General features: G+C 40.3%; 1 protein-coding gene across 3 annotated transcripts; it reads left to right on the top strand.

Annotated features, from left to right (window-relative positions):
* The first annotated feature begins 29 nt into the window (after positions 1-29).
* On the top strand, positions 30-27,591 carry LOC129094102 (1-phosphatidylinositol 4,5-bisphosphate phosphodiesterase gamma-1-like). 3 transcript variants are annotated; one of them, XR_008531359.1, is made up of 33 exons: positions 30-1,317; positions 8,886-9,035; positions 9,924-10,017; positions 11,666-11,713; positions 13,084-13,168; positions 13,304-13,384; positions 14,373-14,407; positions 15,102-15,174; positions 15,269-15,364; positions 15,451-15,569; positions 16,190-16,275; positions 16,500-16,620; positions 16,734-16,902; positions 18,034-18,153; positions 18,238-18,345; positions 18,435-18,619; positions 19,117-19,317; positions 19,413-19,547; positions 19,654-19,837; positions 21,070-21,147; positions 21,653-21,756; positions 21,860-21,956; positions 22,058-22,130; positions 22,270-22,436; positions 22,650-22,746; positions 22,834-23,058; positions 23,764-23,909; positions 24,023-24,137; positions 24,245-24,406; positions 25,299-25,387; positions 25,487-25,671; positions 25,870-26,061; positions 26,831-27,591. XR_008531359.1 is itself a non-coding variant. In XM_054602130.1 (32 exons), the coding sequence occupies exons 1-32, from the start codon at positions 1,047-1,049 to the stop codon at positions 25,928-25,930; spliced, it is 3,945 nt and encodes a 1,314-aa protein (XP_054458105.1). In that variant the 5' UTR covers positions 30-1,046; the 3' UTR covers positions 25,931-27,591. The 3 variants fall into 3 exon arrangements, 2 of the variants coding, with proteins under 2 accessions (XP_054458105.1, XP_054458104.1); XM_054602130.1 differs by having other exon boundaries at positions 19,428-19,547; positions 25,870-27,591; XM_054602129.1 differs by having other exon boundaries at positions 25,870-27,591.
* Positions 27,592-27,976: the final 385 nt, after the last annotated feature.

The raw sequence follows: 27,976 nt of genomic DNA, 5'->3' as shown, positions 1-27,976 counted from the left end.
CCTTCACTCCCCTCCCCCCCTCCCTCATCCTCCCACATATATACTACAGCACAAAATCTGATCAAGCTTTTCCGGTCGGCTAGCCCCAATTTCCTCTCAAGACCTCTGGCGTTGGAGCAGAGCGGACGCGCAGAGAGCCTGAGGGAGAGATCCATATCGAGGATCAGCGAGGCAGAAACCGGGGCAATTAACTCCTAGCCTGCTGTACATACCACCAACAAAACAACCAAAACCCACACGCCTCCGTACGTTTACAGTTGGATAATGCATCCTGTAGGCGGTTTAACGTGCCCAGGAAGGAGGGCTGTGTGAAGGGGAGAGCAGAATGGTTCAGCGGATGGGAGCGCGGTCGCTCCGTGCTCTCCCATCTGCGCGCCTCCCTGTCCCCGTGAAGCCGCCGCAGAGCCCCCGCCGTCGCCCGTCCTCTTCTCCGCCGCCCAGACGCACTCACCTCCGGGTATCTGTCCGACTCGTCCTTACATAACTCGGCGTCTCTCGTGTCGCTCGCACTGACTTCATTCTCCAAAAATAGCCACTTAGTGGGATAGAAACGTCTTGTGTGCCGCCCGAGAAGCAGGAGTTGCAAGCGGGCAAAGGGAGGTGGAGACGCGGCGCGGATTTTGAAAGCCGGACTCTGGTGCCTTTTTCGGTGGCGGATTGAAGGACACTCAAAAGTATGGAAACCCGAGTCCAGCGGTGATGAGATCTCCCTCCGAGGAGATTTCACTGGTGTGCTGCCAGAAGCATCTGGAAAGGATAACACAGGGATACACTCCCCCCTCCAGAGTATCAGAGGAGAATTCACATCTCAGACATTTCAGTGCTTTTGTTTTAATTTCATATTGTTTTAAATAACACACTCACTTTTAACTTCTACCTGCTGTGATTTGGATCCATAAGTTTTCTTCCTTGCATCAGTGGTTTGGACATGTTGTGCTAACTGGTGCATTCAGTGATTGAAGTGATTTTAAAGGACAAGCCTGCTCACCCATACACAACCACAGATTAGTAATCCTTCAAGGTGTGCGTGGAGCTATGCAGTGAAGATGTGTGCAGCCAGGTTCAGTGGCTGCCACAACGGCTGCTCGGAGGAGGCCGCCGCTGGTGCCGCGGGGTCTGCTGGTCCGATCACGGCCTCCAGGATGCTGGACTGGACAGAGGCCGGTACCCGCATCCTCCACAGCCTCGAGATGGGAACAGTGATGACTGTCTTCTACCAGAAGAAGTCCCAGAAGCCCGAGAGGAGAACCTTCCAGATAAAGCAAGACATGAGGCAGATAGTGTGGAGTCGAAACCCTGACAAGATAGAAGGAGAGGGTGAGTATTGATATGAAAGCATGACTGAGTGATTACTGAGTGGACCTACTGGGCTCATAATTCATTCATGCATAAAAGAGATGGTATCATCGACAGTACATGATATCCCTGATGTGTCTCAGTCCAATGCATCGCATACACTTGTTTCTCCTTCATATGATTTACATTATGTGCCAGTCGCAGATTTCGTATCAGAAGATGCTGAAGTGTCAGCTCAGTCGGAAGTATCAGAGAACTTGCTGACAGATACAGAAACAGAACACCAGGGACAGTTTCTTCTGCGTGTGCAGCTTTTTTTAAAGTGGCGGTTTACAAACTTTTGGCTTTGTGACCCTTTTAAGATAAAGTGCTGCTTCCTGGTTACCTCTTCTTCATCACAGGTTGGTGGAACCATATCTAAATGTTCTTTCACAGATCACAGTTTTTATTTTTTAGGATTTCTAGAGCACTGAAGAGTTAAAAGTATTTAGGCGTTTTACAAAGAAAAACAGAAAATATTAGGGAATTAGTCAATTTTTTATTAGAAAAAGTTTCAATAAAAAAGTTACAATTGAGGGCAGTATTGCGCCACCACAAACAATCATTCCATTGATCCCCATTGTAGTAGTGTGGAAGACATTTCAGAGGTTTATTACTCAAAATATCAAAACATAAAATAGAATTATCTGCATTGCTAGAACCTGTGAGACTTTTTTTTGTTGTCTGAACTGACCCTTTGATACAAGGGCTGGATATCGAACCTCAGAACTCTTTTAGTATCGGCCAAAATGTATCTGTTGGACTGAAAACTGTCCAGTACTAACAGTTTGCTTTGACTGCTTGGTCAAAATCGTAGTTGTGTTTCTCAGATATTTGATCCAATACTTTCTCAATTAAATCTGAATTTTAGTCTTACTGATAAACAATGTTCTTTCATGGCTGCTTCTGTGTCAGATGGCATAAACTGTCAAGAGCTTTGGTTGTTAAATGAAAACGTATTTTGATACACTCAAGGCTTTCAACCAGCGCAAACTCCATTCTCTGTTGTTGCTGAAAGCTACAAAAAAGAGCGATTAGGTTTATCTGGATGCAAGACTATTTTGTCAACAAACTATTTCCAAGGTCAAGAATGAATTGTTTTGGTACTGAAATATAAATTCTTATCAGCATTAGAAGATATGATGGTGGTTACCTAGGAACCTGCAGTGCTCTCCATCTCTGCACACCACTTGGGCTGGTAGAAAATAGTAATGCACTGATACAATACTGATTTTGGCTCGATACTGACTCAAATAGCGGTGACTGCAAAAGTCGGATTTGGTGAATCCCTAGTAGAAAATATGGTTTTCTAGTTTGGGTGAAGTGATTCTTTAAAAAATGTTTGTTTTGATCTTTCCTGTGTGCGCCTGCTGTAAAGGTGCAATAGTGAGTATCACTGCATGAGATCATGTCATGGGCTTTCATGACCCTGTGACCTCTGTTTCCTCCATGTCGGCCAGCCAGTAACAGCATAGCATGCATGCTGCTGCCACATGGATCCTAAGTCCTGGTACCACCCAGTTCCTCCTGTCTGTCTGCCTGACCCACCGACTGACTGACTGGTGGTGGGCTGAGGTGGCAGTAACTGCCTGCTGGAGTGAAGTCTAGCGGCAGAGGTATAGTTAAAGTGACAGGCTGCTTTTGTGCGGTTGAATCGTCCTGTTCGAGCACCGTTCTGCCGTTCTGGGTGTGGAGGCTATTGTCTGCGCCCTGGATTTTGTGGCCTGGGGGAGGATTTGTTACAGTGTCTGTTTAAAAAAAAAAATAAATTCACAACTGGCATGATAGAGTTTCCTTCTGTCTGCCATGTGTTATTCTAACTCTCAGACTTTATGGTAGCACCCTGTAAAATGAAAAAAAATAAAAATAAAAGAGACTCCTCCTCTACGAGATAAGAATAGGTTTACTGCTGTCAGGTTTGTTTTTCCATCATCCCACTTAAGGTGTTACTTAACAAAATATGAAAATAGAGGAAAACATGTTCACCAATTGGACAGCAGGTGTGAATTAAAATGAAACACTGACAAAACAAACATGTACAGAAACGCTTCAAGTTGCAAAGAGTTGCATGACAAAGAAGTTTGTTTCATGCCCGAACACGAGGTGTCGACAGTTTAAACTGAATATAACTTGTAATACTGACATAGCCTGTATCTTCTGGGAAGTTACTTATTGTGCGTAATACAATATATGTTTTTTTTAATTGGATGCTAGTAATAAGTAGAAGTCAAACACTTGGTGTGTAACTTGCAGTGTTTCTGTATTTGTTTTTTGTTATTTACAGCTCATTTCTGCATGTGTCGTCGGTTTGAGGAAGACGATTTCTTCAGTTTCTTGTGTTTTATCTTTTGTGCGCTTTCCTCTCAGGTCCACTGTAGTTTTCTCCTTTTTTTCCCCCATCCCCAGTAACCCCATTCCCTTTTCTTGAAGGGGGAAATGAAAGCTCAGGGGCTTCTGGCAGCTGCACAGATGTAGGTGTTGTTTCTGCTTGGGGAGCCTTGTCAATTATTTATCCATAATCATAAAGTGCATAAACAGAGCTTTCGCTAATCTGAGGGACAACAAGTACTAGTTAGAGCTTGCACGAAACCCCAGCGAACACCTCGGCGCTCACTCGGATGAAAACACTGCCCTCACACAAACACACACGCTTTCATAACCCACATACGGCCCTTTACTAACGACCTCCCTCTGGACAAACCCACCAGTACATTCCAGGAACTCGGCGGGTCTCTCCTTCATTTTATCTCCCACAGCTCTATCTCTCAGCTACACACTTTTTCTTCCCTCCTCCTCCTCCTCCTCCTCCATTTTCCACCTCCAGCTGTCCTTTCCTCCCTCCGGACATCCATCTAAACACCCTTCTCATTTTCAAGATCTTCTCTGACCTCCCATGTCACTTTCTCACTCTATTTGCTTTCACTTTCATTCTGAAGTCCAAGGTCCTTCATTTGATACTTTTGTTCTCGGAAATCTATATCATATTTATCAAAGTGACCTTCCTTCCTTTGTTTTTGTTGCCTTGTGTTTTTTTTTCTTTCTCTACTGTTAATAAATATAACCTGATGAAGGTCTACGTACCGAAACGTTGTTACTGAAATATATTTATATGCAAGTGAAGAAGACAGTGTGCGGGAGTTTTTTTTGTTCTATATTGTCTACTGTTTGCTTTAAAATAAAGTTTCTCCCTCAGCTTTGTTGTTTGTCTTTTGAGATGAGCGCCTTGGCAAACAGTGGAGGTATTAAATCCTGAGTTACAGGAAGTGTGGGGTTATCAGGGAGTGTCTAGCTTCCCGTCTCAGATTGAAGGACTGGTTGGCTTCAGGAAAACAAAAGGTCCAGCATCTTCTGCAGGAAGCAGGGACATGGACCACAAATGAGGAGCTGCTTTGGTGGTTTGCATGCTAGGCAGTCATTTAAAGTGTGAAAAAGGACTGTATCAATGTGTTTGCTAAAACTTGCAAACACTGGTACTGCAATTTTTAAATGACCGAAACGCTTAGACCTCTATTGGATCAGCCTCCTTTTGCCTTGTGCAGCTCAAATTTGCAGCCACTGTCAGTTGACGCTAAAAAAGGTTAGGGCTGTCACTTATTCAAAAATTCCAGTTCCAGATAAGTTAACTTACTGAAAGGTCATCAACGTTAAACGGTCATCACAGTTTGAATAATCTTTTCCCCTGTACGAAGGAAAGTTTTAAATTTGGATTTAAGTTGGTGAAACCCTCTGTCACGCTCTGAACTGACCCCCTTTCTATTTATTTAATTTGCTTTATTTTTAATCAGCATCCCATCTACCCATTCCTTTTTCCATTTTATAACCCGCCCTTGTGCTTATTTTTCATTCTCGTCTCCCATAGTTTTGCTTCCCTGTGATTTATAATCTCCCAAGTAGACTTCTGCCATCTGGTCGGGAGTGATGTCACCAGCTGTACCAAGAACAGTTTGTTTCACTGGAAATGCACTGCAATTATCCACGGCTGGTGGTTTCAGGTCAGCAGTGCACACAACTCATGGTGCGTTCAGGGAGCAAGTAGTGAGCACTGAGATATAACTCAGGACGGACGGATGGTTAGTTTACGAGCTTCTCTTAAGATTATTTTTTTTTGCGTTTTAATTTTTATGAGACTGTTGACAGTAGCTTTCACTCTGATGTGTCTCCAGTTGGCCCACTGTGTGACTTCCCCTCACCTCTGCCTTGTGTAACGTTTACGTCAGACCGATTCTTTAAAGCCGTTGTGTGTGTTTTTATCACAACCATGCTTACAGCCTGGAACAGGATTAAAGGCCACAGTGGGAGGAATCATGCCTTGTGTGTGTGTGCGTCTCCCCTGCTTACCTATCGGCGTCTGTGTGTTGTGGAGTGAGACATGCAAGGAGAACGTCCAATGTCCAGACGACATAGCATGAAGTAATAAAAGGAAAGGCAAGAGTTTAAAATGTCCAGGGAGGAAATTGAGTCGACTTTGACTTTGACGAGAAGAAATTTGCACTAACATAACTTACCAACGTCTTTTAGATTCCTGAGTTTCATTACCAACTCTGAAAAGTTTCTATAAACATGTTATCCAAAAATCCATTTGTTTTCTATTTAATTAAATTGATCAAATGTCTGTGTTAAACATTAAACAGTCATGAAATAACTACAGTCCAAAACTAGCAAAATTATAAAGCTTCAAGGTTTTTTCTTGACCTTTTTGAAAAGGGAGGCATTCACTCTCATTCATCAAGATAAACTGTGTGATTTTTGTTGAGCAGGAAGTATCTGTTCAAAATATGAGTAAACAAGAATCCGAGTATTTGATGTTGATTTTAGTAGGTGACTGTTTGGAATATTTACTAATAGGACATCTGCAGCTGTGAATCTAAGTAAGTTGGATGGATTTTGGTCCAGATGCTCTGCAGCTTTTTCCCCTAGAAGTTTAGTGGTCATACGGTCTGTTGGAGTTTTTTTCCCCCCCGATAACATAAAAAGGCTCTTGTTATATCTTTTTGTCAACACATCCTTTGAAAACACCAAAAGCAATTTCCTGTCTGTGGCTCTCAGCCCCAAAGCCCATTGGTTACTAAAGAAGTAATAATTATAATTTAATAACAACTGGGTCAACTATTTCCTAAAATAGTTCTCGTCAGACGTTGCTTAAACAGGATGAAATAGTGCGTTTGTTGGGGACTATTTTCAGTTGACAATGAGAAGAATATGGAATGTCATCAGACGTATCCTTTAAGTCATCATGTAGTTGTTACGCTGTGCAACAGGAGAGTACTGTGTTGCTGGAATTGTTGCTGAATTTTCACTCAAAAGCTTAAAACTAAGCAGGTCATCCGTGGGTAAGAACTCGGTCCGATTCAGTTCTTCTGCTCTTCCAGCTGCTTCCAGCACACACACACACACACACACACACACACACACACACACACACACACACACACACACACACACACACACACACACACACATATTAAATTATGGACACATTTCCATCTGAAGATAATGGATCTTTTTTCTTAATCTAATGCCAAACATACTCCCTGTCATCTGCACATGCAGGAGGCTCAGATAGGAACCAGATTTCTCGTCTTGGCTCTTTGATTCAGGATTATATACAACCTGCTGAGAATGGCGCGCTTTGCCCCCATAAAGACCAGCAACAGGCTTTGATTGTTCTGTCCTCTGTTACCCTGTTGTCTACCTGATGAAACGTCTCTATTGTCTCCTAATATTCCTGTTTTGATTTGGCTGAAGGACATTAGCATTGAGGCATACAAGAGTAACTGTGTGTGTGTGTGTGTGTGTGTGTGTGTGTGTGTGTGTGTGTGTGTGTGTGTGTGTGTGTGTGTGTGTGTGTGTGTGTGTGTGTGTGTGTGTGTGTGTGTGTGTGTGTGTGTGTGTGTGTGTGTGTGTGTGTGTGTTCTAGTAGGCCTGTGTTTGGTGTGTGAATGCCAGAGCATCTATGAGTGTATGTTTATGTGTGTTTGCACAAGACATCTGCTCTGTCAATAAGCCGTGGTTTTCTTTGTGGGTGTGTCAACTGCTGCAAGTGTCAAAGTAGGATCCAGAGTTGACATCAGACTGTGGTCAGTCGCCTGACTCGTCCACTCTGTTAACCCTTCTGGTGCAACATAAGCCTTCAGTGACATTTTATTTATGTGTGTATTACTTGTTGAATTTAGAGATTATTCGATAAAACCTGCCACAAGTGCAGATTTTTTACAGTAATAAGAAAAAGTGGTTTTGCCAAAATGATAAGGCAAACTAGAGCTGAAAACACCTGATCAAGTAAACAATTTCCCTTACTTTAAACTTGCCTTCATAATCCTATAATCTGTACAAATGCTCTATAATGTACATTTATAGTTCCTTAATATCTGAAGTTTTTGTTGGACGAAAATAATATTTAGAGCTATATTTCTACAAGTGCAGTATGAACAGACATGGCTGCACATCTTCAGGCAAAACTATAAATAAATGTGGGTAGAAAATAAAAAAACGAATGTAAATGATGAAAGCATTTTGTGTAGTTGGTGGAGATATCTAAATAAATACTTCCTTTCTGAACAATTAATACCTGACCATCTTTTATCTATACTCTGTTTCTGAAATGACTGCCTATTTACTATAAAGTGCACTTTTGCTGTCTACCATTTATTTTGGGTGTCTTTCTGCTAACCATCCCAAACTGCAATGTGCTGCATTTTACGGATGCAAATTCACCGTTGAGCAACTCTACAGCTGTCAGTGACGACTTAAACTGATGGTGATTACTACGTGCCCAGAGTTTACTAGTAATTTACTTTGCAGATGGAAAGAAGAGTCTTTGAGGATTCTGGAGGTACCTTTTAAAACTGTGGTACATTTTGTTTGAATTATATTTTAAAGAGGACTTTAAAGAGGACTCCCTTTAGGGGAGTCACCAAAGTCAGATATTTTTACACTTTTCTATCTTAAAAAAAACCCCCAAAAAAAACACATGACTACCTCGTTAACTTGAATATAATGGTAGCACACTTTGGGGCATGGGAAAAGCAGCCTCAATAAACATATATTTAATTTAGTGAAGCTAGAACAACTAATTAATTAACAACCTTAATCATTAATTAACCGACCGAGGAGCTTTAGCAACATTTTTAGGGCTTTACTTTGGTCTTTTATGTGTCAAACTCGGATGTTTTACCACTTTAAGTGAAGTTTAGGGGTTATTTTTCCTCATACACGTAAAGGCTAAGTTACAAAAAGTGGCTGTTTGTCTGGCTGCTGCTGAAAACCTCTTCAGACTTTTAGAGCATCCTGCCACCAACAGCTGAAATGTTTGTGTGTCTGTTTTTTGGCTCTGTGGATTCACACACACACACACACACACACACACACACACACACACACACACACACACACACACACACACACACACACACAGTACATTTGTTGAGCTCTCCGGCAGCAGATTTCTGTGTTTGGCAGGGAAACGAACAACGTGACAAACTGTGATTCATGGTTGTGTGCATATTTGTGTTCATGCAACACTATCCTTCCTTCCTTCCTCCCTCCTCCAGTGGACATACGAGAGATCCGGGAGCTGCGGTTGGGGAAGGGCTCCCGTGATTTTGAGCGCTACCCAGAGGAGGCCCGTAAACTTGACACTGCCCACTGCTTCATTGTACTCTATGGACTGGAGTTTCGCCTCAGGACGCTCAGCGTGGCTGGTCAGTGTGTTTAAAAAATGTGTGTGTGTGTGTGTACACAAGTGATTCCCTATGTTCTTTTCCTGCCACTATTTGTAAAAAATTGGAGATTTACCTCACAGTCCCGTCTGTTAAGAGTTCCCACACTACACCCCTTTGTCCTTTGACCCTTATTTGACAACCTTTTGTTGTTTATCACTCTCAGAACATTATTTACTCAAAAAAGTTTTTATGCGATTACAGCATGCTTCAAGTTAAAATGATATGTTTCTTTTTGTCATTTAACAACACAGAATTGTACATTAAAATTTAAATTGAAGCCCCTACACACATAGAACATATTTACGGATATTAAAAATTTGATTAGAATGTAATAAGTTAAAATGATATATGCAGTAACCTAAATACAAATCCTTATACAAATATATACCTGGAGAACTTTGGTCAGTGAGAATGGTGGTAGTGGTATGGTTATTAATACTGCAAACCAGGAAGTTACATTTCATTTATTTTAGTTTTTGTCCTGATGAGAGTAACTGCCGTCTATGTGTTGCTTGATTCACTGTCACTTGAAAGATAATGCTTTTTAAAACAGTTTTTAAAGGACAAATATTACCCATTGGGTCTCATGCTTGTTGTTTTGGACATCATTGGTCACAGTGATAATATTGTTGCGTGATGTGTCCGTGTTTCCAGATCTCATCTATTACTTTGGCGAGTTTATCGTAACTTATAAAAAGTAACAAACTATAAAGCTACAAAAAATAGAGATCCAATAAAATTCAATAAACATTTAAATAAGCCTTTAAATAAAAAATGTTTTACCTGCTTGTTCCCTAAACCTTTAGGGGAGTCACCAAAGTCAGATATATTTACACTTTTCTATCTTATTTCTTTTTGTCTTTGCAGCCTTCAGTGAAGAAGAGGTCAACATGTGGATCACTGGTCTCAACTGGCTGATGATCGACACTCAGAAAGCTCCCGCTCCACAACAGATAGACAGGTGTGTGTCGATGTGTACAACTGTTTGTAGCCCTGATTTAAAGGAATACTCCATTGAATATCTTATCTGGAAAATGTATTGGCAACAACTTCGATCAAAGTAATTTCTTTAGGCAAAACAAATTACTAGTTACAGCTACTCAAACAGGAATATTAGCTGGTCATTGTCTTCTTCTATGATTGGAAACGGAATGATTTTGAAACCCTTTAACTGTCAAACAATGAATCAAGTAAAATGAATCAGGAGTGTGAGGGTTTTGCTTTTGACAAAAAAGTTTTTTGTGGCCATGTCATAAACCGGCATCAATAAACGATAAATGTGTGTGTTTATAAAGCACCTAACTACTTCCTAAACCCCCTGTATGTGTGATTAAATCATAAATGGTTGCATCAAAAGAAGTAATGACCTGGACGGGAAAGGGAGGTGCTGGTCAGGGGAGAGGACAAATATTTGTTTTAGGATGAATATATTTACTCTGGATGAATGTGCGGAGGCAGTTTTGGCTTCCGTGGTGGGAGTAGGAGAACAGAAGGTGGCTGTCGACATAATGTGAGCTACATAAGTTGCAAATGGTCAGAGGAAATGAAAAAGCTAACTTTGTCTGTTTATGACATCTGAGGTAAACTGTAGATTCAACAACTTTCCCTGGGTTTGACAAATACAGACTCTATCTACTTGTTGCTTTAGGTCAAACTGAAATTTAAATTCTCACTTTTTGTGTACGGAAATATAAATTGTTTGTCCTTATTTTTCAATGTCCTCATTGTCCTCATTCTAAAAGACTTCTCTTAAAGGGCCAGTGTGTGACAATTACAAGGATCTATTGGCAGAATATAATTAAGTATGTTTTCTTTAGTGTATAATAACCTGAAAATAAGGATCATCTTCATGTATTCCGTTATGTATTTCTATAGTTGCCCAGAACCGGCAAAACAAACACTGGCTTTAGATCACACGGTCTGAAAAGTGAAGCCGATGCCGAAGTGTTTTAAACGTGCATTCTCTCTACTGGCCATCAGGGGGCAACTCCTCTGGTTGCAAAAATGAGTCAGATAGTATGGAAGTCTATGAGATAATAACCCTACTTGACATGGATTTATTACCTCAGTAAACATTGTAAACAGTTTATGGTCTCAATCGCTAGTTTCAAGTCTTCTTCAACACAGCATGATGTTCATTTAGTAAATTATGTTCCCATTTTTAGGTCTTTTTTTATTTTGATAATGATATATATTACGATATTGCATGTTTTCTGGTATTTCAATAATAAATAGTCTATATGAAATAACCACATAGTTGATTTTACTCTTGGAAAGTAAAGAGTATTTTAGAAAGTTAATTGTAACATTTTGTGCTTGCACTGTAGAAATATAAATACAAAAAAAACTTTTGGGTTATTACAAATTTGATCAAATAGGTACATAAGTACCTTACCTTACACCAAAAAAACCCAATGACAAAATGTTTTCTGATTTCTTTGATAAATATTTCAATTTCAATCTCCAGCAATGCAGTGCAACATTTAATCTGTAAGCGATCACTCTCATATTCGCAAACATGTGTGACTTCTGTTTTTACCTTCGGCAGGATTCTTGTTATAATCGCTATTTCAGTCTCATGTTTTCTCCCTCCATCCCTCCCTTTATAGGTGGCTGAGGAAACAGTTTGAAATCATGGACAGGAACCACGAGGGCAGGTGGGTGACTCCCCACAAACACGTCAACACCTAATCAGAGTTTTCACAGCAGCCTGTGGTGAATGCTTATGGGCCGGTCTGTCACAGCAGGTGGCATGTTGAGGTGAAAGCAGATCCAGATGTCATCAAAGAGCGTGTCGGAGCTCTGTCAGGGGTCTGCAATGACCTTAACCTCCACACACATCCACACCCAAAAGCTCGGCCTATCTCACGCACTCTTTCTCTGTCTGTTTCTCTCTCGTACTCGCATTAATAAATCCAGGCTTCTGTTTGGGTGGAAGCCGCTCCAGGACAAACAGCCTGCCACTGCCTGATAAGGAGCAGGAAGTGATGCAATGGGCTGGGACAGGGCAACTTCCTGTCTCCTGTGAAAATAGTAACAGTAGCTAGACAGAGGGAAGCGGGTGGAGGGAGGAATCAGACCTGGCAGTGATTGCGGTCGTTGACCCCAAGAGATCCTCTCAGCGCATTGACCTGGATTCTTTTTCTGCCTGCCTCTTGCTTTCTTCCTCATTCATTGACTGATGGTTGCATGTGTTTTGTTAATCAGTAAAAGTGATTATCCATGTGCTGTTTGTCCTGGAAAAAAGGATGTTGAGGTAAAAGCATCAGCAACTCCACAGAAGTAACTGCAACAACGTATGTGCAAATATGCTCTTTAGTTGATAAATGCTAGGTCCTTTAAATAGCTGTCGCATTGATTTACATCATATCTGCAGATACAGTTTGCCCAGTTGTCAAGGACCCCGTGTCGGCTAAAAAGTCAAGCTTTAAGGTTCATTCTTCATCGTGGTAACAGCTAATCTTTTGAGCCAACCCGGACAAGAATGTGCTCAAAAGAAAATGGAAATTTTAACATTTACATTCCTGACAGCTGGGAAAACGCCATCTGCTGCGGAGGAGGATGTGATATGATCAAAAGCTCCAGACAGCTACTAAATGCACCTTAATAGTATTATGTCAACAACTTTTAAGCTCAACAAACGTATCACATTTCAACAGGTTGTTTGATGTAGTTTAATGTTTATTAACTGCAAAATTATATGCTTTGCAAAGGTATATTAGCACATAACTTTTTGCAGTTGTTTCTGAGGAGTTGGTGCAAGAATAAGGCCTAGTTTATTCTTTAAGTGCTGAGACAGAGTAGATTTAAAGAGTTTCAATATATACCCGGACTTTCCTCTGTGTCCAGGAGAAGACTTGTCGCCTTCTAACCTCAGAGCTTAAACAATGAAAACTTCACTCTCCTCCTCACTCTCAGCCTGTGAATTTAAAATCCTGACATTGACATTAGCTCCTTAAACCGTACAGCGCCATCTCCTGGTTCTTTAAAGTTTCTCATGTACCTTCCCTCGTTTGTTTGTTTTCAGCATCACAGTAAAGGATGTGAAAGCTCTGCTGCCTCAGGTCAACTACAGAGTCCCCAACATGCGCTTTCTCAAAGACAAGCTGCAGGTCAGAGCAGAATATAAGTCTGATTCATTTAAATGTCGTTTGTTTTCCAGCTACAGCTCCTGCATCTCTTTGAATGTCCTCTCCTGGATGCTCTGACTTGTGTCACACTAACTCTTATCCTCTCTGTTTATAAAGGAGGTGGAGGTCAGGAGTGACTTGTCGTACCCCAACTTCTCCCAGCTCTACAGAACGCTGATGTTTGACGCTCAGAAGACTGTGAGTGTCAGTTTTGTGTTTGGACACATACGCACTTCCACAGGAAGAAGTACTCAAATCCATTACTGACATGTATCACAATGGGAGAATAGGACCATATACAAATGTTAGTTCCATAATTACGAATCATGTACACTTTATGTTAATGCTTACCATTTTCAAATGCATGCTTTGTCATATTTGATTTTGAAATGTATTTCCTTACCGTTCCAGATGTTACATTTATGTTTCACACAGATGAATATCAAATCGCAGAGTTTTTTGAGTTGTCTGATCCATTACTGTGAACATCAATGCTGCATTGTTTTCTATTAAAGTTGCATTTTCTTTGCAGAGAAAAGCAGAGCAGACGTGACAGAGCAACTCAATCTACAATTAAACTGCATTACCGAACAGCAGTATTAATGTAACTTTGACAGCAATGAATGCAGACTGTTAACTGATGGATTTAAGCAACTCAAGCAATTTTTTAAATGGTTAGCTCTGACTTTAAAGTTCACATGATGAACAATAATGCAATAATGATAAAACATGCAAAACCAGCAAGATGGTCCTTTTTTAATAAATAATGATGAGAAACAATCCCCACATTGGAGACACAGGGTTTTTCCACTCAGCTCAGCTGTAAGCATGCATACTCTTCTAAACATTCTCTAAAACTCCATATTACATTGTGGCATTGAGCTGCAACAACATGCTGCTCTTTATTTTCGAGATACAGGATGACAACAGCAATATTTTAGGAATCTGAAACACACAGCCAGTAACATCCACCATCAGATAGAAGTAATTTTCCTCTAAAATGTAGTTGTGTATAAGTTTAAAATCTCCCACTATGGAAAAGGGAAGTTTTTGTACATCATAGTCACACCTCAGTACTGTATTTGAGTACTTCTGCACTCGCACCACTCCACGCTCACTTACTGTTTATGCTTCACCTGGCTCCCCCTCACCTTTCTGTCACCTGGTTCCTCCCTTCTGTTCCCAGATTATTGAGCAGCTGGAGCTCTCCTTCCCACTGCGGTGAGTCCCTTCACCTCCACCACCTCCTCTGCCTCGGTGTCCACTCCCTTGTATTCACGTCCCCCACTGCTGTTCTTCTACCTGTCCACTCCCTTAATTTATCAGTGTCTTAAGGGAGGTCTTGGCTTTCACAAAAGTTAATTTCCATGTGTTTATGCCAATTTAAAGCTACCTCTTTTTTGGCTCTGTGGATGTGAATAATTTAATTGTATGTAATGGAACATTAACCTTAAAGAATGGCATAATTAGAATTGGCATTAGTAGAGTAAAAAGTTTGGTTGCCAGACAGACATTTGTATGTAAATGTATCGCATCTTGTCTTTCATTTTAGTTAAGAAAAGATAATCTTTTATTAGTTCCGCAACAGTGAAATTTACAGGATTACAGCAGCAGAGAGGACAGTGCAAACAAGAGACATAGTAAAAAAACAAGATCAAAACAAGTATTATAAATAAGTAATAACACAGTAAAGAATATTAAATAAGTAAAAAAAAAAAAGTAAAAAATCCACTTGTAGTATTGTACAGTGTATTGCACATATTTTTATATTGCACAGATTTATATAGTCGTTTTTTAGTAATGTGTGGTCTACTGGGAGCAGAGATGGATTGTACAGCCTGACAGCAGCAGTTGAACCTTTCTTTAAACTTCACTCCTCTGCTGTGTGACATCTTGAAAACCGTTGTGTTTGTAGGAATGTTGACAGACCAGAGCTTTGTCAGATCTCCCTCTACGACTTCCAGAAGTTTTTACAGATGGACCAGAAGGTACTGAGCAAATTCAGCGCCCGTCAGCACAACACACAGAAAATGCTCTCTTAAAAACTGCTCTGTGCTCACTTCTTTATCCGGCTGGTCTCAGGAGTCCTGGGCGTCGGATCTGAGTCGTGTCAGAGAGTTCCTCACGGGGTACATGAGGGGCGGACCGCAGCCGGAGCCCATGCTGCAACTGGATGAGGTGAAACAAAGGCCCAACTGAAATAAGATGAAGAGATTTTATTTTTTTCCTAGCTCACAGTCTGATCATGTTACTTTATTTTCCAGTTTCTGACGTTCCTGTTCTCTAAAGACAATTCTGTGTGTGACCCTCGACTTTCACCTGTTGTTGCTGATGACATGAAAAGGCCGTTATCTCAGTACTGGATCTCCTCTTCACACAACACGTAGGTCTCATCATTTGTGTCTCAAATGTACCTAAATGTTTTTATATTTGTCCCATGAGTCCACATACTGTATAAGAAGATCTTGTTATTGGGAGCTTCGTAGTAATAATGGGGATTTAAGCACTCCATGTTTAGGAAAAATCTGCTTATTGGCTCTTAAGTCATATGGAAGTCAATTTTGTACACATTGGGATTAAATCGATCCTAACTTTGACTAGCTAACTTTTCTTGACTGTATTAATGACTGAATGAATGCTTTTTTCTCAAAATAAATTGTGTAAATAAAACTTTTTGGAGTAAAAGTTATTTTTTTTCTTTACGAAAGACTAGCAGTGCCCCATGTTTACCAACTTTTAAACTAAACACGTCACATTCATATTGAATGGAAGATTCTATTTAAATATGTAGATTTATTTTTATTTTTATTGAATGCAATTATTACAGATGAAACAATGTCCTAATGTATTAATCAACAGTGGAAACTTTCATTTGTTGCAGCACCTTGAACATAAATGTAAATTAACTCTGTGAGACAGCAAATAATCCAATTTCCTCTTATTGTTAATTTATCTGAGTACTGCTGCTCTATTAAACTTGTTTCCATGTTCTCTTTCTCTCAGCTACCTGACAGGTGACCAGTTTTCCAGTGAATCCTCTTTAGAAGCTTACGCCCGCTGCCTCAGGATGGGCTGCCGCTGCATTGAACGTAAGGGTCTGCAGCATTTGATTCTAACGAACGAGAAAATGATATGGTGGTAAAGTTGAGGATATTTTGCTGCTCATTCAAATGTCTTCTTCAACACTCCCTTAAATACAGGCCACATGTAAACTTTCGGTGTTGTATTGTGGTCTGTTTTGGTCTGGTTCTTGTCCGGGTGCACACAGCTAAACACCTCTGTTCGCATGTTACGTTCTGTTTCCTGATCTCAGTGGACTGCTGGGACGGACCTGACGACCTGCCAATCATCTACCATGGCCACACCTTAACCTCAAAGATCAAATTCCTGGATGTGCTGCACACCATCAAAGAACACGCCTTCGTCACATCAGAGTAAGCTTGGACAGGGTTTTAACTTCTCCATCAGTGAAAATGGAAGAACCTGCAGATTTCCGCTTTGACTTCTTCCAGAGATTAATCACCGTCCTGCTGTCGTGTTTGTGCAGGTATCCTGTGATCCTGTCCATCGAGGACCACTGCAGTGTGGTCCAACAGAGGAACATGGCCACACACTTTAAGAAGGTCTTTGGAGATCTGCTGCTCACCAAGCCAGTCGATAACAACGCAGAGGAGCTCCCCTCACCGTACCAGCTCCGCAGGAAGATCCTCATCAAGGTACACAGACCAACACACATACCATGCAAAGCCAGTCCTCCTTCAAAGTCAGCAGTGTTTGACTCAAAGTGTCATGATAGGCCAACAGACTAAGCATCAAAGATATCTAGGCTCTGAATCAATTCAATTCAATTCAATTCAGTTTATTTTGTATAGCCCAGAATCACAAATTACAAATTTGCCTCAGAGGGCTTTACAATCTGTACACATGCGACATCCTCTGTCCTTCCCTCACATCGGCACAGGAAAAACTCCCCTAAAAAACCCCTTTAACAGGGAGAAAAAAGGAAGAAACCTATGGGAGAACGACAGAGGAGGGATCCTTCTCCCAGGATGGACAGAATGCAATAGATGTCATGTGTACAGAATGAACAGCATAACAGAGATACAACACATTCAATGTATATGACATAAATGATTCATATAATAAGACTACTTATAATAGCAGCAGCAATTATTACAGTAGAATTATAGCCATGAAAATAGGGATAGTAATGTGACTAATAATAATAATCGAAGTAGCAGTGGGTGTCAGTCGGCTCACAGCAGGAGGCACGACTACGGTCCAGGTACCACAACGATTCATGGAAACCTGCAGAACGAGAAAGCAAAAGGGCTTCAGGTTGGAAGTAAAGCTAAAATGCTTAATGGTACAGGTAATAGTAATAGTAATGTGACTAGTAATAATAATAATGGTGGTAGCAGTCGGTGTCAGCAGGGCCGTAGCAGGATGCACATCCACGGTCCAGGTACAGCCACGATTTATAGAAGCCTGCGAAGCGAGAAAGCACAAAGACTCCAGGGTAGAAGCAAGTCAATAAGCGTAATAGTACAGGCAATAATAATAGTAATGTGACTAATAATGATAGTGGTAGTAGTAGTGGGTGTCAGCAGGGCCTCAGTAGGTGGCACGATGAGCACAATCAGGATGGAGCTCTTGTCTAGGTTGGCTGAAAGGTGGCCTACGACCAGCAACCAATGACCCAAGTTAAAATTACAGTATCCTCTAAAAAGATCCATGACCTCCATTAAAACATGTTGGATGACAGAAAGTTAGTCACGTGGTGCATGCGTGCAATAAAATGCTCCCACATTGAACAGCGCTTCTCAAGTGTCATCCCTGTGTCACAGCACAAGAAACTGGTAGAAGGCACGCTGTATGAAGAGGTGACGTCAGCCAGCTACTCTGAAAACGACATCAGCAACTCGCTGAAGAACGGCATCCTGTACCTGGAAGACCCCATCGACCACGTGCGTGTGTATAAGTTCTTATTCATCAAACATACAGTCACTGTTGTGTGGTGTTATTGAAATGTGTTTTTGTGTGATTCACAGACGTGGACTCCACACTATTTTGTCCTGACCAGTAATAAGATTTACTATTCAGAGGAGACGTCTCACTACCAGACAGCTGAAGAAGAGGAGGACGAGGAAGTAAAAGAGGTAGGGAGATGATTATATTAAAATAAGGAAAAATAAGGTATTAATCCGGTAAAGATGGTGCTCAATTACTCTCTCCTGTAATTGGTCAGGAGTGTAACAACAACGAGCAGCACTGTGCAGAGCGCTGGTTCCACGGGAAGCTCGGCGGAGGTCGTGATGGCCGACAGGTGGCTGAGAAGCTCCTGCAGGAGTACTGCGAGGGCGGGGCCAAAGACGGCACCTTCCTGGTTCGGGAGAGTGAGACGTTTGTTGGAGACTACACCCTCTCGTTCTGGTCAGTAATACTTAACAGGACATCTTACTAAAAGTGATCTCAGCTACCTCTCTTTGGACTTTTTTTCAGTGGAGAAAAAAAAAGAAAAATAGGATTAAAACAAGAGATTAGAGATTAGAAAAATGGGATAATAACAGTAAAGCAGCCCAGTTCTAATCAAAAAGCGAAAAAAAGATTTTTGTTCAATTTTAGTTGTTGGAAAATCAATCTTAAGTGAATAGATAGAAAGAAAGGGAAAATACATATTTGATCATTGCTCACAATATCAGAAGTGAAAACTGACATTTACACTCATTTTTTTATTATTATTTATTGAAATATTTGTGTTTATTGCATGGGAAAAGCATGTACAATAAATATCTGTTAGGAAATGAATACCGCAATAATCCATATTGTAAATGTCAACATAAAAAGGCATCAAATGCACCACAAGTCATCTGTCGTTTTATTTTAACAAAGAATCAATCTAACTCCCCGATGTGTTCCTGCTCCTCCAGGCGCTCTGGTCGAGTCCAGCACTGCAGGATCCATTCACGTCAGGAGTCCGGCTCCACCCGCTTCTACCTAACTGACAACCTGGTGTTTGAAAGCCTCTACCGCCTCATCTGCCACTACAGAGACACGCCTCTGCGCTGCAACGAGTTTGAAATGAGGCTGGGCAGCCCTGTACCTCAGCCCAATGCACACGAGAGCAGAGAGTGAGTGATTTGAAGTCTTCAGAGATGTCACAATTTTTTTTTTTAAAGTGAGTGAAGATGGAGGAGAAAAAGTTCATCAATTATTGAATAGATAGTTTTGCGTTCTCCAGGTGGTACCACTCCAGTCTGTCCCGTGTTCAGGCTGAACACATGCTGATGCGTGTCCCCAGAGACGGAGCTTTCTTGGTGCGAAAACGCAGCGAAAACAACTCCTATGCCATCTCCTTCAGGTAGAAAACTAACGCACACTGAGGGACGATCACATGATGACAACGTTGACTCATCTGTTTTGAGAGTGAAGTGACAAGTTTTCCTTCTTGGTCCATCTGTCTGCAGGGCGGAGGGGAAGATCAAACACTGTCGTATTCAGCAGGAAGGCCGTCTCTTCATGTTGGGCAGCTCGGCAGAGTTTGAGAGTCTCGTCGACCTTGTGAGCTACTATGAGAAACATCCTCTGTACCGCAAGATGAGGCTCCGGTACCCCATCAACGAGGACACTCTGGACCGTATGGGCACCACGGTGAGTCTGACACACCCCAAGAATCACATATAACAAGTTTACATTACCGCTGTCAGTTTCACAAAGCATCCAGGTTTTCCATTTATTGTATGGATTTTTATGACATACTTTCCTATGACTTTATATGACATGTTTTACAATTACTTTTTTGGAAAAGGACATTTATTACTCAGTTTACTATGATTTATTTTCAGTGACATGCTATACTGACTTTTGTGACTGTGATAATTACTTTTTTTTACTCACTGTAATTTGTCTTTTTATGACTTACGATTTCTTTTTACTTTTTTCAAAATACTTTTCTATGACTTTTTATTTTAAATACTATTACATTTTAATTCCATTGTATAGTAGTTGGAAAAGTCATTAAATTACTTAGGATATTTTGTTGTAAAAAGTCATAGAAAAAGAAAAAAAGTAATGGTATAGTATGTTAAAAAATCATAGTATATCAGAAAAATAAAGTCATACTATAGTATGTAGAAAAATAAAAAAAAGTCAGTACAGTATGTAGAAAAATAAAAAAGTCAAAGTATATTATGACAGAAATTCATATTATACTGAGGTATATTGAAAAAGGTAATAAAAGATGTCATAGTAAATTATGTCGATAAAAGAAAAAGACATGGTATAGTATTGGACAGCAAAAAAATCGTTAAAACAAAAGTCATAGTAGAGTATTTTGAAAACAAATAGTTTCGTTATAGTCCTAGTTTAACATGTCTTGAATAACATTAATTATCATAGTATAATATGTTGAAAAAAGAAAATATAGTATGTTGATTCATAAAGTCATAAAATGTCATAGTAGTATGTTGGTAAAAGTAATTATAAAGTATATCAAAAAAGGCCTAAAATGTCATTGTATAGTATATTGACAAAGTCATAAAGAAGTAATTGTATATTTTGTCGAAAAGAGTCATAGAATGTAATTTAGTATGTTGAAAAAGTCACAACATAGTATTTTGGAAAAAATCTTTAAAAAATTCATAGAATGGTATGTTGCAGAAAGTGAAAAAAGTCATAGTATACTATGTTGAAAACAGTCAAGAAATGTCATAGCAGAGCATGTCGAAAAATCTTAGTATATATAGTATGTCATAACAGGTCAGATAATTTCATGACCTATTCAAACTCTATACCCAAACATCTTTAATTAAATAAAATCCAACAGTTATGAATTTAATAACGGCATTAACTGCAGGAGTAACCATAACTTGTTTATTCCTCAGGAGCTTGACTACGGGGCTCTGTATGAGGTTCGCAGCCCTCATTTCTATGTGGAGGCCAATAAGATGCCCACAGCACGGGTAAGTGAGATCTTTTTGTACTGTGTGGACATACATTTTAAACAGTTTTAACTATTCAATTATTACCATATATATATCTTATTATGTAGTAAATGATTGGCAAATTTGATTATCCTCTAAGGTAATATGGGTAAACTTTTTTATAATCATTGGAAGTAAAAGTACCAAACCTATAGTGGCAGAAGTTCAACAACTACAAAGAATAGTAAATAACTGCACTCAACTATGTACTGTAAAAAATTGAAATATTGGTAGTGCAATACTCATGTAAGGACTGATACAAGATTTTAATCTAACAGCGAAACTCAACTTTTCTCTCCAGTCTGAGAAATGTCTGTGCTTTCAAAAAAGTTACAGGAAGAGGGGAAAAAAAAAAAGTATGAAAGTGATGTTTTGAGTGTGGAAATAGAAACGCTCAAAGCCTCCATGTGCATCCCCAAGTGGTTGTAGCTTAAACTACACTGTAGCAGACAGACTGATGTTGCCCCTCTATGCTGCGTTTCAGTGTACGGTCAAAGCTCTGTACGACTATCGAGCTCAGAGGGAAGATGAGCTCTGCTTCCCCAAACAGGCCCTCATCCTCAATGTGGATAAGCAGGAGGGCGGCTGGTGAGTAAATATCTTCACGTGAACTCCTGAGTGTCTGTTACACTACACTGTCTCCTTTACATTAAGAGCAGCTCGTCATGAACCTGTCTGTTGTGTCTTTTAGGTGGCGAGGTGACTATGGAGGAAAGAAACAGCTGTGGTTTCCTGCAAACTACGTGGAGGAGGTTCCCAGTTCTCCCACTAGAGAGATTGTTGAAGCAGTGAGTTCTGATTCTTGGCTGGAGCTGTAAGAATGTCAAACGATCAGCTTGCTTTTCCAATCATAATAATCATAACGTTTTTTTTTTTCTTCTCCATATAGTCGCAGTCAACAGAGAATAGTCCTCTTGGAACATTCCTGAAGGGCTTCATTGATGTACCCACCTGCCATGTCGGTGAGTCTCGTAAACACAGATTAGTTATGTCAACAGTGTTTTCTTGGCACCTGTTAGCCTGCGTAGGTAACTGCCTAAACGTTAACATCTAATTATTCATTCTGAAAAACAACCTTTCTCCCTCCACGTATCCGTCCAGTGGTGCATAAGGATGGGAAGAACTCGCGTCCCTATGTGTTCACCATCCACTCCCAGCAGCCCTCGTCTCACCCGGTTCAGACCCTGGACGTGGCAGCCGACAGTCTGGAGGATGTGAACAGCTGGGTCGCCAAGATCAGAGAGGCCACACAGAACGCTGATGCACGGGTCAGTATGACCAAAGGGATGCACAATAAATCCTGGGAGTCATTTTCCTGATGGAAACACTAAACTTTCATTTATTATATCATTAAAAAAAAAAAAAAAAAAAAACTGGAAGAAGAATAATTTGAATCAAATTTTAGTGCCAATTGTTGCTCTCAACAGGAACTCATTATTAAAAGGGATTTTATTAATATTGGCTTATCTCCATGGTGACAGATGCAGGAGGAGAAGCAAATGGAGAGGAGGAAGAAGATAGCGGTGGAGCTGTCTGAGCTTGTGGTCTACTGCAGACCTGTCCCCTTCAACGAGGACAGTAAGGATCAAACTGCTCTCTCCTTCTCTCGCCTCACTTTTTCTAAGTTCTGAGTCTAATCTTTTTTTTATTTGCTGCTACTTCTAGAGATCGGGACAGAGAGGGCATGTTACCGGGACATGTCCTCCTTCCCAGAGACAAAGGCAGAGAAGTTTGCTACACGCAGCAGAGGGAAACGCTTCCTGCAGTACAATCGCCGTCAGCTTTCCAGAGTTTATCCCAGAGGACAGAGGCTGGACTCGTCCAACTACGACCCGCTGCCCATGTGGCTCTGTGGCTCCCAGCTGGTCGCACTCAATTTCCAAACCCCAGGTCAGTGTACAAGAACACATATATATTTGAGACAAACATTTATTTTCACAACGAAAACTAGGCAGATATTAAGTTGAGTCAGCAGGTACTTAATTTTCCTCATCTCAGATACATAAATGTATTAAACTGAAGAAACAAATTGTTATATTTGAATAGGAAATTAGCAATGTTGGAGTAAAAAGATTAAATTGCTAGTTAAGTAGCGCTCAATTATTAACATAACTGACAGCATTTTTTTGTTCTGATGTTAAAAATAAGTATCTCCTGATTAGCAAGTGAACCATTATCATCACGTATTTCCTCTGCTGTTAAGTGCCCACCAGGGAGGAGGTATAAATAACAATAGATGGTTAATGGGGTAGAAAATAATTGAAAGATCAACAACTTTAAGGTTGACATTGTTTCTAGGAGACAGAGTACTGAACACATTTGGTCTTAGTAAGGTTAGACTTTTTAATGGGGAGGATAATCCGGTTCAGCCCATGACTTCATCCGTCACATGTTGAATCAACAGACTGAGGATGTCAGCTGTAAGATAAAAAAAGTGTACTGAATAAATACTGAAGTGACTGTGTGTGTGTGTGTGTGTGTGTGTGTGTGTGTGTGTGTGTGTGTGTGTGTGTGTGTGTGTGTGTGTGTGTGTGTGTGTGTGTGTGTGTGTGTGTGTGTGTGTGTGTGTGTGTGTGTGTGTGTGTGTGTGTATAGATAAACCCATGCAGCTGAACCAGGCCTTGTTCATGATGGGAGGTGCCAGTGGTTTTGTTCCACAGCCTGATGTCATGAGGGACGATGCCTTTGACCCTTTCGACAAGGACACCTTACATGTGGAGCCAATCACCATCCAGTTACAGGTCAAATTGATCATAGAAGTACAAGTATTTAACTAGTAATGAGGATCTTTTTTTTTTTTTTTTTGGACAGTCTTGTACCTGCTTTTCACATTCTTCCACTGTCTCTGGATCAGGTGCTGGGAGCCCGTCATCTCCCTAAAAATGGCCGCAGCATCGTCTGTCCCTTCGTGGAGGTGGAGATCTGTGGAGCTGATTACGACAGCTGCAAATGCAAGACAGACGTTGTGGGTAAGAAAACCCTGTTGTTTCATGTTAACAATTGATTTGATATACATTCATGTTGTAATATGTGCACTCGGAGTCCTGTACTGACAGTCTCCTCCTGACTCTCCCAGCTGATAATGGACTGAATCCTGTGTGGGTGCAGAAGCAGTTTGTGTTTGACATCCACAACGCCGCCTTCTCCTTTCTGCGCTTTACTGTCTACGAGGAGGACATGTTCAGTGATCCTAACTTCCTGGCACAGGCAACCTACCCTGTCCGTCTGCTACGAACAGGTGAATGTGACCCCTGTTTACATTTAATGTCGTGGATAAGTACTGCCCCTCCAACACAGACCAGCCAATCATAGCATAGCATCGGCCATTCTGACCAGGACCTGAGAACTATAAGACTAACCCACAGAGTCTGATTTTGTGTATTTTGTCATGGTCATGTGTAATAGTGACGTTAAATACCCGGAGAGGTTGGACGGAGATGTGTTTCTACATAAAAACCAGTGGAGCTGAAGTAGCAGAGTAGCGCACATCAATGCATACATATGCTGCGTTTGCATTTAAATGATTGTTACAATGAATAAAATAAAGTGTTCGATCACAAACGGCAGCTGTATCCCCCTCACCAAATCTGTCTTGGATAGTCAGTTCCAAAACTTTGACGTATTTACACATAGGGTCCAGGTTTAAAAATACAAAATCACCCACACTGTCACTAACTGCATAAATATTATCAATATTTTTTTTAAATTCCCATTTTCAGAGAGACGCAGACAGAATGCTCTAAAATGTGATTGAAGGACATGTCCAGGATGTCAAACTGATTCAGCAGAAATAAAAAGGTTAAAAAGTTAAAGCCTACAGATCAGTGTAGAAAACCAGGTAGGTCTATATGCAGAATCATTAACAAGCAGCATGTACACTAACTTCAGAGGCTTACCTAGCAACATTGATAATGGTAGCTGCACAGGTTTTTACGTAGCAGCATATCTCCTTCCAAGCTCTTAAAATAAAGAAAATGATAAAGAATTGCAGGACAGCATTGGACAACTATACTATGCTCTATAGTCTATGAATGGCCAGTCTACATTCTGGGGTTTTATGATTTAATAAAGGGTCAATTGTTCTTGCCAATACTTACCAAGTTTGAATTAGTTGTGTAATTTGTTTTCAGGCTACAGGAGCATCCCTCTTAAGAACAGCTACAGTGAAGAGCTGGAGTTGGCATCACTACTGATCCATATAGAGATCGTCAATGCAAAGGTAAACCGGTCAGAGAGAGAGACATGTTCATCTTACTTAAAGTTCAGAACTGATAACTTACACTTGTCTTGCTGTTCTCTCCTCTCACTGTGGCTGCAGGAGGAAGACGATGAAAACATGTACATGACCATCCAGCGTCTTCGGGATCGAACCAACGAGTTGTCCAACCAGGTTTCCCTCCTGGAGAGGTCGGGCTCAGGGGATCTCGGATACCAGCAGAGTCTGGAGGAGCTCAGAGCCGCTCAGGACCAACTGAGTGAGCTGGTGGAGGCTCGAAACCACAGGTGACTGAAAACACACACACAGAGGAAAAAGATTCAGAAAAGCATGCACAGTTTTAAAGCTAGAATAAAGACACAGTATCGTATGAATCTAAACAACGAAGAATTTTCTCATCTGAAGACTGACATGTTTACAAATGCAGGCTTAGGATGATATTGTATTAAACACACAGACACTTTTTTTTTTTTAAACTCTTCCAGGCTGATGGAGAAGAAGAGAAGGGAGAAACTGAGGCAGCAGGTGGCAGCAAAGCGCAGCTAATTCTCCGATCCACCAGAGAGCGCAACACAAACGCTGCCACAAGAGCTGTACAGCGACTTCAACACATTCATAACTGGAATAAAAACAATATAGTGTGAGACTTGATAGCACCGGAGCAAAAAGTGACAAATGTAAGCATCTCATGGACTTAAAAAGAAAACCTCACAAAAACTAAGCTATAAAAACAATCATGGACTTATGGCTAAAACACAAGAGTGAAATGGCTTTCTTCTGATGCTTTCATGGAACAATACAGACAGGAGAGATGACGCATCAGATTTGTGAATTTTACAATCGTTAATAGAGTTTAAACAACTACTTGCTCATCAGAAAATTTCTTGTGTTTTGTAATCAGAAATTGTTGATCGGAAATAAGCTAAAGATGCCACCTTGCTTTTATGTGTAAGGCAACATCAGGCCTGACTGAAATATTGCTTTCTTTACTTGTTAAAGCAAAATATAACGCCATAAATACAAATGTACTGGATTGTTAGTTATTAAAATAATGGTATCAGATACCCGATCCAGTCATTTTAGCCAGTCTTGCTTCTCAAAACTGAACTGAAGTTTAAAGCTCACCAAGTTCACTCTTACTGTGTTTTGGTCTTAAGGAAATCTTAAAATAAAGGGAGGAGAAAACTCAGGTAACACAAATGGATGGAATTAAAGGGAGCCGTGCAAAAAAAGAGTTAATATCATGTATGTGCCTTTGATATTGCGCTTTGTGACTAAGTAAAAGAAAACTTTATCTACAACTGGAATAGTGGCTCTTTATGGAAAACAAACTGGAAGACAATTCCACTCCTTTGGCTCAGACTACTACTCATGAAATGGGTTTAAAAATGGGATTTTTAGACTAGGTCTACTCATCCTAATTGAAACCAAATCTTTTTTTGATAGGTGATCACATGAACTATGTGACAGGAGCCCCTCTCCACCTGCAGTCAGCTTTCCTGTTCTATCTGGGGGAGCACAAACTGGATGACCTGTATTGAATAAATCCTCACCAAATCACACCAAGAAGGTTTTTTAATACCTCTTCAAAAGGGCTCTCAATAAACTACCTACATTAAAGAGGCACAAGTACAGGGGGGGACCACAATCCTCACAGTGCCCCCTGGAGATCACCTGCACAGGGGTTCAGATGTCACAAAAGACAAAAACAAGGGCTATGAATGAAAAATATCTGAACCACACGACCAAGATCAGTTCCCATCATCTGGCTCTAATCAACAGATGTGACTCAACTGGTCCTGGATCTGCAAAATAACAGCATCAAATGTACCTGCTGCATGGCTTCATATCTATTCATGGCCCTCTCCCTCCCATCATTCTCCTGTCTATTGTCACATTGTACATAACTTCTTTTATTTATAAAACCAGTGGAGATCTTGTTTTAATAGATGAAGGAACATACTAGGAGAATGATAATGGGCTTCAGATTAATGATACTCTAACTTTATGTAGAAATTAAAGTTTTGTGTCCCTTTAAATGTCATCATAGACACAAACCTCTTTCCCCCTAAGCTGCATTTGCACTGAGTGGGGGCTTCTATGCAAAAGTTGTCTTCTTGGCCTACAGCCATTGTTTATTAGGCTGATGCTTACTTAGTATATTGACTCTGTATTAAAATCCTGTGCAAGTATCCATTTAATAAAGCTCTTTCATGTACTTCTGTCTGAAATCTTTTTTATGAGATACTATACTACAACTGTTTTTATGACATTTGTAAAATGTTTTTTTTTTACACACTATACAATGACTTTCTGACAAACTATGACTTTTCTGTGAATTTCAAAATATACTATTACTTTTCCAACTTACTATACTGTGATATTCTTATCCCTTTTTTTTCGACAAACAATACTAGTGGGTTTTATGACTTTTTTTTGGACATACTATACTGTGATTTAATGATTTTTTTGAAACAATATATGAGCTTTTTATTACTTATTTTCGACATGCCATCCTATAACTTTAAATTACTTTTTTGACGTATGTTATAACTGGTAAAATACTTAGTATATTATGACATTTTATGACTT

The sequence above is a fragment of the Anoplopoma fimbria genome, chromosome 8 (assembly GCF_027596085.1).
Source record: "Anoplopoma fimbria isolate UVic2021 breed Golden Eagle Sablefish chromosome 8, Afim_UVic_2022, whole genome shotgun sequence".
Taxonomy (NCBI): Eukaryota; Metazoa; Chordata; class Actinopteri; order Perciformes; family Anoplopomatidae; genus Anoplopoma; species Anoplopoma fimbria.
The sequence above is the reverse complement of the archived record's forward strand: the minus strand, read 5'-3'. Positions and strand labels throughout refer to the sequence as shown.

What these genes read in the sequence shown, in the direction of transcription:
- LOC129094102 (XM_054602129.1), top strand. Translation starts at nt 1,047, where the DNA reads ATGTGTGCAGCCAGGTTCAGTGGCTGCCACAACGGCTGCTCGGAGGAG. An exon ending in CACGCCTTCGTCACATCAGA is followed by an intron (nt 16,621 to 16,733) that starts GTAAGCTTGGAC and finishes GTGTTTGTGCAG; the next exon opens with GTATCCTGTGATCCTGTCCA. An exon ending in AATGCACACGAGAGCAGAGA is followed by an intron (nt 19,318 to 19,412) that starts GTGAGTGATTTG and finishes TTGAATAGATAG; the next exon opens with TTTTGCGTTCTCCAGGTGGT.